The sequence below is a fragment of the Hoplias malabaricus genome, chromosome 10 (assembly GCF_029633855.1).
Source record: "Hoplias malabaricus isolate fHopMal1 chromosome 10, fHopMal1.hap1, whole genome shotgun sequence".
NCBI lineage: Eukaryota > Metazoa > Chordata > Actinopteri > Characiformes > Erythrinidae > Hoplias > Hoplias malabaricus.
In genome coordinates this window covers 23,708,494-23,729,948 of record NC_089809.1, presented here as the reverse complement: position 1 = coordinate 23,729,948, position 21,455 = coordinate 23,708,494, and the positions used below count along the sequence as shown (strand labels likewise).

Genomic DNA, 21,455 nt, shown 5'->3' with positions numbered 1-21,455 from the left:
TGTTCCCATAACGTTCTATTTTGGTTGTTGGGAACATTGCACTGGAATGTTCCTGCAACATGAATTTGTCCAGGTTTTTTTTTTTTCTTAAAACGTTTTTCTTAAGTTACGAAAACATTCTGGGAATGTTACCTCAACCTTATTTACATCAACAATTTAATATTCTGGGAACGTTGTGGTTGTTGGAACACTGCAAAATTCTGTTTAATGTAACATATGAACTTAAAGATACAAACTAGCAATTCCTAGTGGTCATGGTACATTTGGCTATTTGTACAAATATGTAATTTTTTAGTTTGATTTATTTGCAACTCTTTCATATAAAACAATCAACAAATATTGATACAACTATATGTTGTATTAGTGAATTGTCATCATGTGTCTATTTTTAAATGAACCTTAACCTTGATTTAGGTGTACGGTTTCCTCTTCTGAAGATAACAATAATGCAGCACCTTATAGATATGGCCAATATGTTTCGGCTGTGGCAACCAGCTTCAGTGATAAGTGAACGGTGCTCCCCGGTCGCAGGTGAAATTAGCGACTGTTTGCAAACTACAATTATCTTAAAAACATTTTAGTGTCAGAGAGCACAGCCTGCGAGTGCACATTTGCCCTCTGACTGTCTGTTAATCCGCTACACCCTTAGGAACGCTAACAGCGAAACAAAGTATTGAGTTTTTCGCGTTTAATCACATGACACGACTCCTTCTCTCGTCACGTGTTGATGTTCAAGTTTCAGCAAAGTTTTTTTTACTCTTCGTCAGAATGATAACTCGCTCAGTACAGGGCTTTCTTTATTCTGATTGGATGGAGTTCTCAATCTTCTGCTCTGATTGGTCAACCTTGGCATCAATCACGCGTCATTCTGCAGGGACCCCGCCCCTCTTCTTTAACCTGGTTTAGAGTAATTGATATGCCTATCTGAGTCTAACTGGAAATTTACCGCAGGGCAGAAGCAAAGCCGATACGGACACGCAAACCGAGAGAGAGAGAAGTAGAGGTGAGTAGACATTATAGTTGTTTTGTTTTAATGTTCACCTCGACCCAGCGGTTGTCTGAGTTTTTTAAAAGCGGTTGAGTAAGACGGTTCAAGGTGTCTTCGTCTTCAGCGAAACCGAAGTTTAGTTTCTTATTCCACTATTCTGTTCCACCTACAATTCAGCAATTGTAACTGTAAGTTGTATCTTCATTTGAGGTGGAGCGGAAAATATGAATAAGTGACCTCCCGCTTCGTCCGTCTCAGTCGTTCCCTTCTCTCATCGTGTGTGTGTGTGTGTGTGTGTGTGTGTTAATGTTAGCGTATTAAGGCCTTAATGTCTGTTTTCGTGCAGTTATAATGAACCACTCCTTTCTATTGCTTTGTGTCAGTGTCCGGGCTCTTTATTGTTTTAGCAGTCGCCCTTTTCGCTTCGTGTTTACCCCGACAGTACGCCCAGGTAGTCGTTCACCAGGTAAACAAACCAGCAGTCGGACTGGTTTGGATCAGAGGGAGGTTGTAGTGCTACTACTGTCGTGCAACATATCAATTATAAGTTGTCATTATAGCGTTTTTGGTGTCGCAAAACAAAACTGAAATCTCAGTTACCAATTTGTTGATTTAGCTACAAAGCCTTTTGTAATTTCACTGCATGTAATTGGGTGGATGTTTGACATATACAAGTAATATTACTGTTTAAAAAAAACACATGCTATAGTACACTCTCCGAAAAAATGTTACAGACGGATACATTATTGTTACTAAAGCCTATATTTGTAGGCCTATAGAACTGTGGAAATATGAGAACATAATGTATACTGGAAATGAAATGTGGTGCATGAATTCAACACAACTTTGAAATCAAACATTATAGTAGAATATGGTACAGTTATGTACCCATGGGTGTACAGTTGACAGGGTGGCAGCTCTTCTGACAGTGTACAGTAAGACATAAATGGTCATTCTGAAAATATGGATTGTGTCTAATTTTACCAATAATTTTGTAAAGTTCTGTAAGGTTCTATTTTAAAAGAAGCAGAGCACAACAAAGCATGTGTCTATTGAGTTAATTAAAATATATAAAATATTTTATTTTTTCTGTTTTGCAGGATGGACATCAAAACTCCACCAGATATTAGCTAGGCGGTTAGATGGAGCATGGTCTAAAATGTGTTTAAGAAAAAATATGAAATTGATTAGGGAGAAATAGTTTGACATGTGCTGCAGAATTATTAGGCAGCTGTAGATTCTGTGTATTAATACAGGCAGGTGTTAAAACTGAAAACAACTGAAGGTGAGAATGACCATGGGAGGCCAAGATATGAAACCTAGTGAGAGAAAGTAAAGGGGAATCTTAAAAAAGGGGCAGACACTACAGACAGGGTATAAATCAGAAGTGTTAAACAAGCTCTTGAAAAAGAAACTGAAAAGAAGAAATAAAAATGGAGTGTGGTGAAAGTTTTCTGAGTGGAACCGGGGAACTGGAACTGGATCCAGACATAGTAAGCGAGGAAGCAGGAAAGCTGTACTCAGAACTCCAGGTAACCCATCAAAATCCATGCATTTACTATTACATCTAGATTTATTCTGTTGTTATAAGCCACAGTGTATAAACAGTTCAGCCTGCCCTGAGACCAGTGTGAATGCTTTATATAGATGAATGCTTCACTACACATGAAATGTTACTCATAAGCATGTCCACTGTTTTTAGAGACTGTTACTCTGCAGATTTTTTGTAAAGGAAGTAAACGGCAGCTTTGTGCCCTTAGAGTGTCATCAGTAGTTAAACACTCTTCCTGACAAAGCAGCTGAATGGAGAGATAAGACTTTGAAATGAAACACAAGCAAAAAACAAATGAAACATATTATAGCATTTTGTGCAGTGAAACTCTCTCTCTCTATCTTTTTTTCTGTTTCTCTTTCTACCACTTTCTGTAGTTAGTTGTTGAAACTCATGGGGCAGATGTGGTGGAGTCACTTCTGCCCATTCTGGTGTGGGTTCTGGAAGGACTGGCCAGCTCTCGGGCACAACTCAGAGAGAGAGAGGAAGTGGCAGAGAAGGAGAAAGGAGAGAGGGAAGAACTGCTGGAGAGATATGAGAAGGAGAGGACACTAAGGAGAGAGAGTCAAGAGGTAAGCTCTGTTTTTGTGCTGGATTAAAGATGGCAAACAACATTCATTTGTCTTCTGCAACTGTGCAAATCTGGCAAAAGAAATGTATAAAGAATGAAAATAATTATTTTAAAATTTATTATTATTATTTTGTAGTGTTTTCAATCAAATTTATAATTATAATCAAATTTATTTGTATAGCGGCTTTTTTACAACTAAAGCGGCTTCACAGAATTCTGGAAAGGCAAAGTTTTGACATGAAATGTAAAGAATGTAAAAATGCCCAGGTGAACAAGCCAGGGCGACAGTGGCAAGGAAAAACTCTCTCAGAGCTGAGGAAGAAACCTTAAGTGAAACCCAGGCTCACAAGGGGGACCTATCCTCCTCTGGTCAATCTACTGGTAATAATAGTTTGGAGTCCATGAAATCTTCAGTAGGACGGGCAGCTAGTCCAAGGCAAGTGGTGGTGGCTGGAGCGTGGGCAGCTGATCTGAAGTGTGGAGCAGGAGCTAGACAGGATCTGACTCTAACAGCTTAACTAAAAAGAGTGATTCCCAAGGACACACAAACGCGGGAGCATCCTGAAACACTGGCATCCCTACGCTCCACCAGCAACAAACCTGAGTGATGCAGTGGGATGACAGCACCAGTGTCTGTTTACTATAATTCCTGTATCTGCTGCCTTTTATCTATGAGGGAGCATTAACTACCAAAAGCTAAACTTAACAAATGAGCCTAAATTTGAAGATTGTGATTGTGTCAGAGTCCCGAACATTTTCTGGAAGATCATTCCAGAGTTGGGGGACTTTATAAGAAAAAGCTCTTCCCCCAGCGGAGGTGTTCTGAACTCTGGGAACTATTAAAAGTCCAGTACTCTGTGATCTGAGTAATTGTGGAGGCTCATAATAGGAAATAATTTCTTGAAGGTATTTCTGGGCTGATATGTTCAAATGTTCTAGACTAGTTTTAGTGCTTTTGAGAGCTGTGTGGGGGCCTTTTATCACTTAAAGGAACGGGTGCAATATTAATCTATTTTGAATATAGGTGTTTAGAAAACAGTGCTGTGGTGTATTATCCAATCCATGTTCTAGACATTTTATTGTCACCCCTGTGGATAGTGTTAACTAGTGGAAAAGGGGTATAGGATAAGAATGACGAAGATAGCTGTCAACACTTCAGTTACATTGATTGGGTTTAAATAGTAATTCTGAAATTAAAATGTGGAGGGGTTTGTCATTCCGTGGGCCAATAGGATAGATTCTGGGCATTACTTTGTCTACAGTGCATAATATCAGCGATTTAGAGAATCAAGAGAAATCCCCATGTTCAAGTAACAAAGCCAAAAAACAATATCGACTGGCTGTGAACTTTGGCCCTTAGGTGACACTGAAGTAAAAACAGAAAGGATTGTGCAGTGCAAATAACTGCATGCTCTCAAATTCTTCATAAATGATTGTCTGTGTACAATCACTGCAGAATAACTTGCAAATGCAAAGGCCAATGAACATTGTTCATGGATTAAAACATTATTGTTCTGTAGTATGAGAGGTGCTACACTAATGCAAACCCATTGAAAACATCTGCATTATGAAATGAAAAGTACAGGAGCTCTACCTGCTGAGCATCTGACATCCTGTATTAAGCAAAAATGTGAAAACATTTCATTTTCCAAACTACAGCGACTACTGTCCTCAGTTCCCAAATATTCCACACAGAATGTTGTAAAAAGAAGAGTAGGTGTAACACTGTGGTAAACATGCCCCATCCGAAGATTTCTGAAACAATTGGCTTATAGTTTAGCAGACTGAAGAATCAGAATCACTTTATTTCATACAAGGAATTTGTCTTGGTGAGTGCATACATGTATAACATGTAACATACAAAACAAGCCAGATAGGCCCAAAGACTACTAACAAGTATCCAACTAAGTGAATCCAGAGTATAGTGTAAATAAAGTGACCAAAATTTTCATATGCAAAAGGCTAAAGTGGATGAGTGATATTAGTACATATACAGATGACAATATGTCGTATAAATGCTGGTCATTGCAAACATACCATAAATGTGCTATACTATTATGTACAGGATATTACTGAATTATATAACAGGAATAAAGTTTTTAAATACTTTACAATTGTGCAAATATGCATATTATACAGAGCAGATATAACACTAGTAAGATGCAGGTTCTCAGGCTCAAGTTTAAACCAAGCAAGTCTAGAAGTCTGTCGATTGTCAAAGGAAAACTTGTGCCAGAAAATATTTTGATGATCCCTAAAGTACTGGAGAGACCAGTGAAGAATTTAGGTAGATGATATAATGCAGCACTAAACAATACAGAACAAGTTGTGGGACTGAACTGGTGAAGGCTGCTAACAGCATTGATAGATTGTGTTTGCCAGGGAAGTTGAAATTGTGGTGTCTGCAGTTTGGCTTACTGCCTTCTATTAGGTGGCCATTGACAGTTTATGATGTTTATTAACAAGGCTATAGGGAAGTGGCTGGGGATGCCACAGTGTTTAAGTAGCATGGCATGGTATGGGAGAGGGGTACTGGAGCAACACTCAAGTTTAGTTGAGGAATTTAAGTGTGCGTTCGTGAGATGATTTTGTCAGGATAGAAAGATGCAGTGATAAAAGCAGCAGCGCCAATCACAAAAACAGGAAGGAAGTGGAATCCGAAAGTGACCATGCAGGTTGCCAGTAGCTCATTAGATCTAAGGGATGTGATTGGCCAAGTAAAATGCGGAAGAGCACGCATTGGGTCAGGTGATTCGTGGAAAGCTTTTAGTAAGGCCACATCACCAGATAGAAGGCAAATGATGACTAGTTTTGTTCGCAAGCAGGAGGAGGAGGCACGTTGTGCATCAGCAACTTCACAGGCAAAACAAGGCCAGTGGCTTCAATGGGAGAATCTAGTAATGTGGAAGATTTCTTGGCATGAGTTATGGGTGTTGGAGCCAAGTCGTATTAAGTTTTTGCTTGGTGCAACTTATGATGTCCTTCCAACACTGCAAAATCTTGGATAGTGGGTAGGTGAATCCTAGTTGTGGGTTATGTGTAGGCGTTGGCACATTGTGACAAATTAAGTTTACAAGCTGATAGAATATGTTTCAGAGTTGGTATACATGGAGACATAATCAGGTGCTAAGGGTTTTAGCATGTTTGTTGGACAAACAGCTACAGGTTAATTCATTGACGAGTAGCTGTAGTAAGAAAATTGTTAGCTTTGTGAGTGAGGGGGAATATTTTCAAGAAAGTGCACAATGTACAAATATGTAGATGGTGTGAAAGGTCTTGTCAGGGGTGGTGGATAAGGAGAGCACAGATTACTTGGAGAAATGCACAGTAGAGGTGTTATTGGGATTGTTGGTGATTTAGCATGTAATGTTCACATGGAACTGGTGGCACTGAGCATGCATTAACAGTGCCAGTGGGGCTAGGTACAGCCTTAGTCACCAAGGAGGCCAGTGTGGATTTACTGGGCTCTATGAGTAACCGTAGTTGTTAAGGATAACCAGATGCTGATCGGATCATAAACGACCACAGCAACCTAAGTGTTGAGGTGTAGGATACAACAGGAATTTAGCTGGCTGCAGGTCTAATGGCTGCAGCTCTAATGGAGTGGCATAGGCTATTTTTTTTCTCATTTTGTTGCCAGCACAATTCACTCTACTTTTGTAGATGCCCCCGAAGGGATTGCAGACTACAACCAATGATCCTCTCTGCTGTCCTGATTATTCGCTGAAGTTTGGCTCATTCCTAAGAGGTGGAGGAACCAAACCAGTGCACCTTAAATGTTTACTATTAGTTCTCAAGCTTTTTGTGTTTCAAAAAGAGTGTTTCTATGAATCAGTGACGCTGTGAAAAACAGCTGATCAGTGATCATTATTCTGCACCATGTTTGGAATATTTTCCATACAGAATGCTGACTGTCTCAACGGCCTGATTCTGAATAAACGTGCACTTTGAAATTAGAGATAGGCATATCTGTGATATTTCTTTTCATATAGGAATGAATATTCTATTAGCTTATTTGTGGTTTGTGTGTTAACTACTGTTTAAATTCATTAACTAATTTTTATTAATCGCTCGCCTTTTGCAGCGCTATCTGGAGCTAGATGACCAGTTTGAGCAGGAGAGGCGAGCAATCCGTGGAAGAGAAAAAGAGAGGGAGAGGAGAGAGAGAGAACTGGAGAAGAAGGCAAGAGAGCAAGCTGACCAATGTGAGACATGAGCACTGAGCCAATCTGTTTCTGCTATTTTTATCTATCTGTCTGTCTAATAAATAGAACAGAGGTGTCAGTGTACACATTCAGTACTGGAGGGATGGATGACCAACGACTGACTGGTCAGCTTGGTGGTTAAAATAGTGCAAGTTTACTCAACTTCAGTCAAAAGCCTGTAAAAGACTCTTTATATGCATGTCTTTTTCAAAAGGCTCTTGTACAGTGGTTGATATTTTACTGATTTTATTTTGTTAGTGGTTGCTTTGGAAGAGCAGAAAAGCAGCCTGGCCAGAGAACTGAACACTTTAAAACATACACATAATAAGGTCAGTGTCTCGCTTCTCTTATATGACATTTGCTGTTGAAGATGTATCAGTTCTCACTTTATTTTCTCTCCTTTTTCCTCTCCCCTCTCCCTTGCATTTTGCAGTTAGTGCTGACATATCGAGATCTGCTAGAGAAGAAAAAAGAGCTAGAGAGAGAAGAATCACCTCTAAGGTTAACTCACTTTACCTTTTTTGTTTAGCGGTGCCAACACTTTCTTCCCTCGTTCTGTGGACAGAGCTGTGGAGTGGACAGGATTAATTTCCTCTTCTTTATTTTAAGTTCCTCACAAGGTTTCTTTGTTTTTAAGAGTAAAAATACTTGGCTGAGTCATAGATTAATCAATTTAAAACATTTGATTCAGAGTTACTTGTCAGCTAATTTGGAAAATTAAATGTTAGCTATAAGTTGATAATGTACTATGTGGAATCCTACGATGCAAAGTGTTTTCGTCTGAAATCTTTGTATGTGGTGGGGATGATGATAAAGCTGACTTCAATTAAGCAAGTAGTTGAGTATTAGCATTAAGTAGGGACTAGTTTCTTTACATATCAGCGTACACATGATTATTGTTACTATAAAAACATTGCTTGTCAACTGATATAAGTGGTTTTCTTGTAGGAATCGCAGTCATTCCAAAAGCACAGAGGTTTCATTTAGCCATGAGCGACATGAAATTACAGAGACTCATGAGGTAAACACTTTTATTTAGAATTTGCAAACCCCCATAAGTGTAACCAAAAAAACATTAATCTAATTATTTTGTGGTATTGGTAATTAAATTCACAAACAACATATCTAATTGCTTTCTATTTCTTTCCTTTACTATGTTGCAGCCTGAGCTAACACCGAAAGTTGTTTCTGAACCCATCCCATCAGAAATGGTAGCTTCCAAGGTGATCGAATTGATCGAAGCTAAACCTACTCATGATCCATCCTTTATCAATGATATCATAAGGTCCACTCCAGAACTGGCCCATTTGCAGGGACTGGTTGAAGCAAGGTATGACAATGTGCAAGCATTTACTGTGGTTATATTTAACTTGTTAATTCAATTTGATTGTTTGATACATTAATTCATTCATTCATTATCTGAAACCACTTGCCCAATTCATGGTCGCAGTGGGTTTGGAACCTACCCAGAATCACTGGGCGCATGGTATTAGCTTACCCTGGAGGGGGTGCCACAGGGTGACACACACTCATAGCTATGGACACTTTTGACTCGCTAATCCACCTACCAACGTGTGTTTTTGGACCGTGGGTGGAAACCAGAGCACCCAGAGGAAACTCGCGAACACGGGGAGAATACACCTCACAGACAGTGAGGAGTGGGAGTTGAACCCACAACCTCCATGTCCCTGGAGCTGTGTGACTATGACACAACCTGCTACGCCACCATGCCTAGATGAGAATGTAGATAATTTAGCTTATTTTAGCTTCATTTTGATAAATATTACAGAGAAAGGTTGAAGAGGGTTAAAACAAAACATCATCAAATATCATTGTGATATATCCATCAATCAAAACATTTGTCTAATACAGGCATTAATATTTGACCTAATATCTGCCTTTAACAAATTTGTTAGTGTGTGTCGCCCTGCGTGTTCTCCCAGTGTCCCATTTCTTCCGAGTACTTCAGTGTCCTCCCATGGTCCAAAAACACACATTGGTAATGGATTTGCAGCTCAAAAGTGTCCATAGGTGCAAGTGTGTGAGTGTGTCGCCCTGTGAAGGACTTTTTCCTCCTCCAGGGCGTGTTCTCACCTTGTGCCCAGTGATTCCGGGTTGGCTCCGGACCCACTGTGACCCTAAACTGGATAAGCACTTGCAGACAATGAATGAATAAATAAACCTTTAACAATACAGTAGCTCCTGTCCCTCCAGACTGACAAATGTACATTGTGTAAGAGTAGGTGTGTTATAAACTATTTTAGTTTTTGCTGAAGAGTGTAAACTTTTCAGATCTTTTTCTGTATGGACAGCACTATTTTTGTTAGTGCTCTCTATAAAGGCATGATCACAAGGTGCATGCTTTGCTTAACTTGAAGCCAGTGTTTGGTTACCTAGAGTAACTGGTCAGTTAAATTCAACACAGAATATGCTTATGGTTACATGTGTAAACACACACACACACACTTTTTGTTTTAATAGTGTCTTTTTCTTTCTTCAGCACCCCTGTTCGAGAAGGAGAAGGGGAGCCCAAACAAAATCTTGAGGAGGAGATGAGACATAATGAGGAGAATGAGGGGGGAGGAGATGATGAAGAGGAGCGAGAGCAAGAAAATGAGGGAGAGGAACATGAGGAGGACAAGGAGGAAGAAAAGAACTTAGACAGGCTAGAGTGGGAGATGATAAGAAACACAGATTCTGTCTTCTCTGAGCTTTGTGAACTTAGCCGGGATTATGCAGAGAGTGTGGATCATGGAGTCAGTGTGAGAGGTGGGTGTGTGTGTTTGTCAGGGATTTGAAAATCAAAGTGCATCATGATGCATCAGTCTGAAAGTGGAAATTTGTGTTCATTAATTTAAAAATGTTACATTTGTATATTATAATTATACAAATATTATATATCATATTCTTATATTTATCATAGAATTAATAAAATCTAATTGACATGATGTGAGGTCACAGCTTTACATTCCTATTTCATTTGTGTTTAAGCATTTGCGACTCTCAGTCACTCATATATTCAGATTATAATGATTGTCTTTGACTATTTTACACATAAACTTTATTTATAACTGAGGATTTGAATTGTTGACCCATGTTTGTCAAACCTAGGTGTGTTTCTCTAAACTCTTGTCTCTGTGGTTCCTGTACAGGCAGCACAGACCAGTTTGAAGAGATTCTTTCTCAGTATGAGGAACTGAAACACACCCAGTAAGATCCTATTTACTTTCATTATTTTAAGCAGCATTTTGGTTCTTTTTCTTGTACTTCAATATTCAGAGACACATTAGTATACTTTTCATTACGTAGCAGCAGCTACTGAGTAAAAATCAGTAGCAAAAACCTCCTGTTTATTTACAGTATATGTGTTGTTGGTGTTTTAGGTCATATTAATAGACCTATGCATTAAAAGTACTTTGCTCCTGAGACTAATAGCTTCTTACTCTTGTTGTGTGACATTGTATTAAAAATAAATAACATGATGGACTAATATAATAGTGTTTCTGCTTCCCTTTTTAACTCTCTCTCAGTGAGATGGTGGATGCTGCACGAAAGGCTCTTATTTCACGTGTAGAGGAACTGACCAATGAGAGATCTGCTTTGAAACTGGAGCTCACTTCCTGTCAAGAAACAATTGCTCGACTAGAGGGAAAAACCAAAGAGATGGAAGAGGAGACCAAGCGGTAACATTATTAATGAACGTTATTAATCCTAGCAAGAAGTAAATTTAAAAATATTGCAACTGACATGAATTTTATTTCTGCATTCATATTACAAAAACATACAAGATAGATCCTTTGTGTTGGTTTATCAATGTTAGATGTTTTAATTAGAGGTCAGTATATTGTTCATAGAGATATTCATTAGGGAAAATATGTTTTACAGTTTGGATCAATTCTCATGTGATTCCAAGAACAAATACTTTATGTGAACATTTATCTTTGTATGTTGTATTGTTTGGAAGCAGTGGAAGTATATCTCATGGGTTTTAAATGTATGAGTGCAAATCATAAATTAAATAATGAAATCCACCTCACTCAGACACTTTCCCTTCAGCTCTAATTTTTAAGATAGCATTCACCGGTTTAGCTTTCGAACAATACTGTACTGTACAAAATACTGTGTGTTTTGCTGTATTTTATTTATGTAAATATTTGCCTCTTTTTTTTTTTTAGGCTGCGAAAAGAATTGGAGACGTTCCAAGCTGAAGACCCTGATGTAAGTGTTTATCTTTCTGTCAGTGTGTGTGGTTTTTGTTGTATGTTTCCATTTCACTGCATTGCTGTCAGTTGCCAGTGTATCCGAAGATAGTGTACAATTGGATGTACTTACGAATTTGTTTGTATTTGGGCTATTAATTAACACTACACAGAAACAGTTTTCCTTGAGTTGGCACCCTATTTACGACTTTGCTTCCTTAGTCATTAAACCATTTTCTCTATACTCCCTCTTTCTTTCTCCATATAAAACCACAAAGACATACAGTTGCAGTCAAAATTGTTGAAAACCCTTTGTAAATTAGGTTTATTAACACAGTTTATTATACTTCCACATTTTTAGCAATAAACCATTAAAACAAGAAAACCTTAAATAGCTCAACAAAACTAATATTTTATTGACTACTTTAGCCTCAGAATCATTCAACACACCTAAGAGAATCCCTCAAGAACACACATTTGCAAATCAGGTGTTGTCTCAAACAAGGGCTTCATAAGTTGCATCAGATGTGCCTGAGATAAACACAATTCACAAATGCAGATTCATCACATTATAAATACATTTTAAATTTGAGATTGCGACTTTAAAAATATGTGCAATGTAAATTGAATCAAATGCATGAGTTTTCACATAAAATTGTGATATATCAATGAAAGCCAAAAACATGTATTCATGAATTTAACTGTATTTGAACAAATTGCAACCACAAAACACAGACTGGGATGTATATATTTGTGGATAGTGAAATATATTTGCATTATTGTTGGAATATGGAATACTTATGCATTCAATGCAGGAGCTCAGGCTTCACCTAGGAGCACAGACTCAGCTCGCAAATTTCAGAATTCCATATTTTCATTGGCTTATTACCAGAATATCTGCATGAATAAGGGCATGCATCATGTAAATTGCATGTAAATTACTTTATTTCTGCACTGCTTCTGATTTAAAATCAGCTCACAAATCTTTGCTTGGTTCCACGTTGTACATTCATTTCATCTGGTGATGGGTCGATTGTACAAATCTACATTGATAAAACACAACTTGAATGAATAGGGGCTATTGCACTTAACTATTTGACACAGATTTTTTAAATGTCGCTGCCCTAAGTTATGAAGGACACGTATAAGCTGCTAAAATTTGGGCTCTGGCTTTTGAATAAATGAGTTAATCAAATATCCATTCCTAGTGGTTAACAACATATTATGTGTGATTTTCATTTCTCAATGTTTCACTGTTCTTTTTCTGCTCTTTTTTTTTCTTTTTAGTCTTCTTTACCTAGCTCCCGCCCTTTCTCTCGTTCAGAGATGGCTCGTGTGGTCATGGAGAAAAACCAGTACAAAGAACGGCTGTTTGAATTACAGGAAGCTGTACGACGCTCTCAGGCTCTTCGGTTTGTCAAACTCCTTTAAAGTTCTTTATTGATAATTCAGAACCATGCATAATGAGATTTATAGCAGGAACAGCTTAGCTTTTTCTATAATCTTACTCAGAAGGATATATACATAATCTACGCCTGGTTAGTTTCATTAATGTGTTCTCCTTCCTCCTAAAGTGTTGCTAAGGAAGGGAAGATTCCAGAAGACAAGAGGAGCAGTGTGTGGAAGAGGTGTGAGACAATTTTTCCTGTTTTTATATAGACCAATATTATTTTATTTTTGATCCATGAATGTCATCTTTTTCTTACAGGTTTAACCGTTTCCTTGGTTTGACGAAGGATCAGCTAGCTCCAGCTGCAGCTTTGGCTCTAACTGTTCCACCTGTGCCATCCCCAACACTTTCACCAGTGGGGTCTTCGCATCGTCTCTCTGTTGATCGCACACAGACAGAGTAAGGTGTTGTGTTTTTTTTTTTTTTTTTTTTTGTTTTGTTTTTTTTTTCCATTAGTTAATTTTGTTTAAAACTGTGTTGCTGTGTACTAAAAGTGTCTGCCTATTTTAAGCATTAACAAATTAATGCAGAATGTCCCTTTTTTTTATTTTAAATTAAGCCTTTACTTTTTCTAATTTAAATGTATCAACGAGGGTCCAAATTAATTGATTACTTATAAATGCTAAGATTTTATTCCAGTACCCGTTAGAATATGTGATGTGCACTGATCACAATCTCGCTTTTTTTTTTTTTATTTTATTTTATTTTATTTTATTTATTTATTTTATTTATTTTTTTTTTTATATAAAAGCTTCCCTCATGCACCAACCTCTTTTCCCTTAGCCTCTTTCTGCGCTCAAGAGAATTTAAATTTTTGGCAGTTTGGGTGTGGGGAATGCTTTTTGGCTGACATCTCCTGTCCCAGCCCATTCATAGACTCTATATAGTCTGCCTAGTAAAAGAAGCCTTCTACACAAAAACAAACTTATAGGACCTGTACCATGGTCATTTGAGTTTCATTTTGAAATGGGGGGGAGGAGGCGACTCAATGTCCAAACTTATTTTCCGTGTATGATGGAGGCTGTCCAGCAGCATCGTGGAAAATCCTCTCAAGTGCTGATTATGAAAAATTTTATAAATAAGAGAGCGTGATTATGATCCGTGCACATGCAGTTCCTCTCTCTTTGAAATGTTAAAACTAGCAGGTTTATATTTTTTACCTTGTGTTCCTATGCCCTCTAATTTTGACATTGATGTGAAACCATATGTTTGCCTTTTCTTTTCTCTCACACATGTTCTGTTACCTGCTGTGTTTTGTAGTTTTTGTTTGATAGCAATAAATTCCAATGTGAATTACATATTGGAAGTCAAAAATATTAGTTCAATTCAAATCAATTTAATAATGCTCAGCTCATTATGGGCTTGGCTTTTATTATATCACCAAATCTCACTGGACTGCATACAGCAGTAATATCTGCTCCCCTCTTTAGGGTTTCCCTTTCTCCCAGGCTGAGGAGGAAGGGGCTGTACCTGGAGATCCGTTCTCATGTGTGGGGAAATCTGGGTAAACGACAGTTAAATGGCTGGAGTGTGCCACTTTCGCAAACAAATTCACTGGTATGGACATATTTGTATCAACACATCATTTCACTCATTTGCCTAAATCACAAGGTTATATTAGTTTACTGTGTGTGCTTCTCTGTGCATACCAGAACTGTGATGCACTTTTGGAGCCTAAAGATGTGCCTGTCTTCACCCAGTTAAGAATGCTTGACCAAAGAGATGCTTCTGCTAAGGTTGGATTTAACACTTATTAATTTAGATTTGTTCTGTCCATGTGTATGTAGCTTTGATTTTATATATATATTATATATATTATTATTTTTATTTCTTTTTTTTTTCCTTTTTTTTTTGAGTGAAGGCCATGAATAAATCACATAATCTTGCTCCTTTCTGTCATTTACTCTGAGATTTCACATCTTGTACCAATCTATCATAAAAATGAGACATCCTGTAGTAAAATGACAGAACAGCAAAGTGTTGATGAAAATACCATGATAATATTGTTTTTTACTGGGTCAAGTAGCCTTAGCTTCATGTAATTGGTCTGAAAACAATCTATACTAAACACAGTAAATGTAAATGCAAACAAAACAAACCAGTTCTGGGTCAATAAAAAGACAATTTTATCTGGATTCAGACTGCCTCTTTTGGTCAGACTAGATTTTTGTCTGTTGTCTGAAACATTTATTTTGTTTCAGACCAAACTGAAAATGCATTGACTGTAATCTTGATAATGAGGAGGACAAAAGTTAAATGCCCAGGCCCTCGATGGATGACTGTTTACTGAATTGCCCCTGCTTGTTTCTTTTCTGTAGCTGACCTGTGCTGTGGCGGTGCCACCAGAGGTTTCAGGAGAACAGAATGTAAGAATCCATTTAAAAATAAATAAATGACTCAGAATCAGCTGGCTGTGTCTCAGATCATTATAAATGAGCACAGAAACAGACAATTACAGTACTGTGTAGAAGTCTTAGGCATCTGATGTATTATATGTTAAGATATTTTAGCAGTGATGTGAACAAAATATGTTTAAATGGATCAAAATACATTTTAACTGGCAAATACATTTTTATTGGTAAGAAAACAAATTTTAAACAGTGGTCCTGGCTCTTTAATTGTTTTGCACAGTACGGTATGCCTGCATCTAAATTACATATCAGATTTCAAATCTGTTTATCACTGTCATAATAAGGACTTTTGTTTGTTGTACGTCTTAACTTTAGGTCAGTTACTCTAAAACACTCCTTGATTTAGTCACTACCTTCAGCAGAATGCATTTTTCTACATGCCTTGACATGTCCAATCATTCTCATGCACATTCCATGCCACACCCAAACCCAGTGTTCTGTCTGGACCATCACTGGACCTGCCTCCAGTAGTGACGTCACTGTGATTGACCCAGCACGGTCCAATACTGTCCTGGATCAGTTCAGCCTTCCACCCACCTCTCCAGCTCTTTGTATTTGTGCTGTCCCTCCCACTGGTCAGTTCAGACATTCCCACATGCTTCAAAGTAACTATAATAGATATGCAACATTTGAATAATTAATAAGATCTGTGTGGGTTTTATCATCTCATGTATGTTGTTGTCATAAGAAAAGGTTACAACAGTATTTGGTTTGTTTTTTCTGAGCATAATTTTGTTGTGTGAACATTGTTGTGACAATGGAGTAGAAATGGTTCAAAATCAATTACAAGTGTTTTCTTTGAATTTTTTTTCTTAGGACAGCAACAGTTTTCCATTAGTGTCATTCCCCCGATTCACTTTCATAATGATGTTTTTATGTTTGTGGACAGATATCAAGACCATAAACAATGATTATGGATTAAGTTACTCTGTTTCTTACTGTTTATCTAAAACCATCCTTCGTCTACTTAACTGACTCCATATTCATCCTGTACCTCAGGGGGAACTTTTGGCACTGTATGGATTGGAACACAGGATGGATGGTATAAAAGTTTTATTGCTGATTTACGTATACATTTTTTGTTTGTTTTTACCAAATACAAATGACTTCATTGCCGTCTAGTGTGTTTTGTAACAAGAAAAAAAAAAACTTTCTCTTTGTTACCAGTGTGCTTGTTCATTCAGCCTCTGCCTCCAGGACACGTTGTTTACAGTCTGCCAATCTGTCAGAGGGAGTGCATTCTCTAACGTGAGTTTTAATACCAACTCTTGATTTATTTTTCATTTATTTATTTCTATGTAAAGGTCATACAATGGTCATACAAATTTTCTCTGACAGGTTTTCACCAGGTCATGTGATTGCTGGATTGAGCAATGGTACACTTGCATTTTTCAAACTCAGCTCAGGTGTGTCCTGTTTTTGTCCAATTTAACTGAATTTATTGTGTGACATGTTTGCCCCTTGTCTCGGGTGCAGAGAATATATTAAAATGTAGGTTTAAGTATTAATTGCTGTTGTAGGTGGATGGGATCTTCAGGCCCACGAAACAGTTTCAATGGGAACATCACCTGTGCAGCCCATTCGCTGTTGCCTGGCAAAGCAAGGCAGACTCTGGGTTGGATACTGGAACAAAGTGTATATGATTGACATCCAGAATCAGAAAGTGGAGGTATTGGCGGAAAGGTTTGAAAATGCAATACGTTTGTGTAAAACTTTTCTTGCTTGTTTGTTTCTCCAACATACCACTCATTTCCCTCTCCATCTGTTGTTCTCTGATGTTGTAGAAATCATTTATAGTTTCCCAGCGGAGTGAGCAGCAGGTTCGCTTTCTATGTTCAGCAGGAAGTGGAGTTTGGGTGTCCTGTCGTCTTGATCCTGCACTCAGGCTTTTTGATTGGACTACTGGACGTCCACTGCAGGAGGTTGACATGTCCTCCATGGTCACTAAAGCGCTAGGTGACCTGAACTTTATGAATTTATCAGACATCATTCATATATCTGCAAACATCTGTCTAAAATAAAATGTAAAACACTGTAACTTAGTGCTGTACATAAATTTGACAGATTCATCAGAGTACATGGTGCTGAATATCTGAGTTTCTTTCTTTCTTTCTTTCTGGATATTATGGACTCAATGAGCCTTTGTTTTCAAACCCTATTCTGCTTCAGCCGATCTACCAGTTTGGCAAGGTTAGCACAGCCCTCTCTAGGGCCTGAGTCACATGTTTTAGACATCGGATTGATCTAAGGGCAGGAAAGTGGCAAACAGCTGATTTTCAACAAATTGGGTCTAGATTAGAAAGTACCTTTTTAAAGCTTCTTTGACCCTGAGCCTTTTGCAAACCGTGCTCTAATTGGTGGTTTGACTCAAGTTCCCTTTCCAGAAGTATGTGAGAGCCTATGTGTCCCTGTGAATGTGAACAGTGGTGTGCAGCTTCTCTCCATGGGAGACTTACAGAGGATGCTATTCTCAAAAGCTGGTAAAACTGTACTGTACCAGAACTGTGTAAAGACTGCTCATATCCAGGAGCTGGAGGGACACCCGCTTTCTGAGGCTTTGAAGCCCTCACTATGCACTGTGCTGTATCCACTAAAGACATTGTGTCTGTGTTTAACCCTTCAGTTCTTCCACACTGTATTTTCACACTTTCTCCGACTGCTCTCGGCTGCTTCTGGTGTTTGAGCAAATTGAGAAATTTTTTATGTAGTAATTGCTCTTCAAGTCATGATAAAAATCAAGCTTTCTTTCTATCTTTCAGGTGCAGCGTTCCTATCCCTCTCTTCTCTCCAGATCTCTGCCATGTCTGTGGTCAGTGGCCGCCTCTGGGTAGGCACAGGAAGTGGTGCAATTTTCTCCATCCCCTTGTCACTCAGTGAGTGCAATATGTTTAGTAATTCTTTGTTGTGGTTCTTAGTCATGTTAAAAATTTCTGATGTCTCGCTTTTTTTTTTTTTTGTGTGTGTGTTTGTTTGTTCTTTGTGACAGGTTCGGAGTCCTCCATCCCCTACTGCTCTCTGGTTTCAGCACAGCTGTCTTTCCATGGACACCGCCAAGCTGTTAAATTCATCATCTCTGCTCCAGGTCAGTGAGCTGAAACATTTTCATCAGAAAATCACTAGTTTCTGTAATATTTTAAAAACATTATTATTTTCATATATTCACAGCATTTAATTAATCATTTATTTTTAGGTTGCAGAGGTTCCTCTGTTACAGCAGATGGTGCTGCTCACACATCTCACCTCATCCTCAGTGGTGGAGAGGGTTATATAAATTTTCGCATAGGTGAGAAACACAAAATGGACAGATTATTTAGCTATGTGTTCTTTCCAATCAGAGCTGTGATAGAAACAACTACAGATCAGGCTGTGATTAGTTTCTTACAAATTTTCCCTCTTTTAATGATGTAGAAGTTACATTCCATTTGAGAAACATTTAAATTTACACAGAGGTGAAATATAAAGTAATTCGCTTTTATTCAAACACTGGTCTGATATGTACTTCTCTGGCTCCATGTGTCAGTCTATGTGAGTGTCACATGACAGAAGGCAGTACGGCTCTGTGCTGAGAACAGTGCTGTCTGCTCATGACCCATTCATAGTTCTGATGTTATATGATGTAACGTGCTTGCGCTCATGTTCAATTGTTAAATGAATCATGTAATAAAATCTAAAACATAATTTGATTATATATAAGCATTTATTAATTAGTTTTCAAACCTAGTCAAAACCTTGGCTCTTGCTATGAAACTAAATAAGATATTATAATAAATATATAAATAATAAAGTTATTTATATTTAGAAAACTGTTTTTTATAGATTTCAATTCTGTACTGAAACTTTCTAGATTTCAAGTTTACAAGAATTAAAAATACAGCTTGTATTCAAATTGGCAGGGCAGAATGTAACATGCATAACAGATGCACCGTTGATATAATGTGTAATAATTGCCAGCAGATCTGATCTAGTTAATAATTCTAATGATCCTTACTTCATCCACCTTCTGTCCATCCATGTTTTGCAGTATTAAGCTTTATCTCTAAAGTGGTAATTTATTGGAAATGTGTAACATGTTTTACCCTTAAACTAGTGTAATTACTTTTTGAAATATTTTTATTGGTTCATTTTTCATTATAAGCGTCATACAATTTTCTAACAGTTCCTAGAGACAAGGATAGCTAAGATTTTGAAGATGTGTAACAATCTAAAAGGCATGTTTGTTTCTTGTTCTTATTTTCTTTGTCTGAAACAGCCACACTATTTTAGTATAAGAATATCTAACCTGAAAAAACATACATTTCCACAGGAGATGACTGTAGTGATGGAGGGGGTGAGACTGTTCTACAGCGCTCTGAACGCAGTCACATGATCATCTGGCAGAGCCCCACTCGGCCTGTTCCTAGCTCCTCTCTTTGATAACTCTTTCATTTTGTCGTTTTGGTATGAGACTTATTTTTATGTACTTTAAAGGCAGTTACACTTTTCCCATCCACTGCACCCTTCTGCTCTTTCTGAGTAACACCTATCAGCAAAGCAATAGGTTAGTGAACTCTGCAATTGTGCATGACACATGCATTATATATACTGGATATCTGTAGTGCTCAGGATAGATGTGATCAGACTTTTTTTGCAGAGAATTTTACTGAGCCACAAAAAGGTTCACCATCTCATTTGTGACTAGGCATTCATTTGTCAGCTTTATATGTGTTTTATTGTCTGCTGATGAATGCTGTGGTGCACTTTTGTTCTTTTTTTTTTTTTTGTATGTTTGTTTTATTTTTGTGTTTGACAGTCTCACTACTGGAACATTTTCTGTTGTGTACCTATGTTCTATCCAGAGCCTGTATTTATGAAGTAGATGTGCTACTAGGATCGGTTCCTCGTGGTAAAGTCGCAATGCTTAAGAGAGGAATCTGATTCTAGATCAGCACTCATAGTTTTAGATGTTTTATAACACATGCCCTGGGTGCTATGCCACAAATCAGGACTTTAGAAAAAACAAGCTGAGTAATGTAAGCACAAGGTGTGAATTATCTTGTTTTACTTTGAATTATCAAAGTCCTTGACTTTGGGCTCAAGTTATCAGGTTAAAGGAAAAATCTTGCTTTGTGGAAACCCTCAGGGTTTTTTTCTTTACATTAATTTCTTCTCCCCCACAATGTTTTGGCATCAGACTATGTGGTTAAAAGCTGTATTTATTAATACTTTGTCATTTCAACATTATGTTCCTCTACTTTTCTTGAAAGGCAAACTTGCATGCTTGTTTATTGTTGTCTTTCAAAAGGGACCTTTTTTGACAGTTTCTGGGCAAAATCTCACATTTTCAAGTTATGTAAATATGATTTTGGAGATGTTAAAATTTTCTCTCCACACTGAAGCTGCTATTTTACACTGATTACTGCAGCGTTTCTAATGAATCTATGCAAATTGAAGTCATTTTAGACTTAGCTGCCTTACCAGCTGATAGCATTGATACACTAAATAAAAGACTTAAAATTAAATTAGGATATATTTGCTGGAGATATTGAAAATACGTTTAAAGTGGATAAATATATTTTGGTTCATTTCCATAACCATCAGCATACTGTATTTCTTTGGTATCTTTGTAATTTAAAGTGTTTATTCTTGAGAGGTTGGTCCATTATGATATTTTGCAGTATTTGAGCATGTATGTGAGAAGTGTGTCTGAAAAGAACAGAAAGAATGAATGTGAGATAAGAGAATTTTTCTCAAAATATTTTTATTAAAAAAATACAAAAATTGCCAAAGTCTGAAAATAATGTTCCTTTATATTGGTTAAAATGCATATTGCATAAAACAGAATAAAAAAACATATTTACCATGTGAGACCTTTAAAGAAGGCTTACACAATAGATGTTTTAATCTATACACTACATAGACTTCTTCCTAAAATATTTAAAGAAATGCAGCAAGGGCAGTGTCAATATTATAAGTGATCTTAGAGTCTTTACAAATTTATTAAACAGAAGAGCAGCATTATAGTACAACATCCAGAGAATGACAAGTAGATTTCAAGCCGTTTTCAGGAAAGCTCTTGGGTTTTAATGTGAAAAGCAATTTT

General features: G+C 37.4%; 1 protein-coding gene across 2 annotated transcripts; it reads left to right on the top strand.

Moving 5' to 3' along the window:
* Positions 1-877: 877 nt before the first annotated feature.
* si:dkey-17m8.1 (C-Jun-amino-terminal kinase-interacting protein 4) lies at positions 878-21,129 on the top strand. Of its 2 annotated transcripts, XM_066683509.1 has the most exons (28): positions 878-1,003; positions 2,089-2,520; positions 2,918-3,112; positions 7,196-7,316; positions 7,575-7,645; positions 7,750-7,817; positions 8,265-8,337; positions 8,480-8,646; positions 9,817-10,085; positions 10,469-10,526; positions 10,847-10,999; positions 11,492-11,534; positions 12,803-12,927; positions 13,090-13,143; positions 13,224-13,364; positions 14,396-14,522; positions 14,618-14,701; positions 15,284-15,331; positions 15,810-15,951; positions 16,376-16,418; positions 16,544-16,624; positions 16,715-16,782; positions 16,897-17,045; positions 17,161-17,332; positions 18,136-18,249; positions 18,363-18,458; positions 18,567-18,659; positions 19,680-21,129. In XM_066683509.1, exons 2-28 carry the CDS (start codon positions 2,422-2,424, stop codon positions 19,787-19,789), a joined length of 2,964 nt encoding a protein of 987 aa, XP_066539606.1. In that variant the 5' UTR covers positions 878-1,003; positions 2,089-2,421; the 3' UTR covers positions 19,790-21,129. The 2 variants fall into 2 exon arrangements, with proteins under 2 accessions (XP_066539606.1, XP_066539607.1); XM_066683510.1 differs by lacking the exons at positions 18,136-18,249; positions 18,363-18,458; positions 18,567-18,659; positions 19,680-21,129 and having other exon boundaries at positions 16,897-17,059; positions 17,161-17,315.
* The last annotated feature ends 326 nt before the right edge of the window (positions 21,130-21,455 follow it).

Coding starts and splice junctions, on each gene's coding strand:
- si:dkey-17m8.1 (XM_066683509.1), top strand. CDS start 2,422: ATGGAGTGTGGTGAAAGTTTTCTGAGTGGAACCGGGGAACTGGAACTG. Junction 12,928..13,089: donor CGACGCTCTCAGGCTCTTCG/GTTTGTCAAACT, acceptor TTCCTCCTAAAG/TGTTGCTAAGGAAGGGAAGA. Junction 14,702..15,283: donor AAAGAGATGCTTCTGCTAAG/GTTGGATTTAAC, acceptor TCTTTTCTGTAG/CTGACCTGTGCTGTGGCGGT.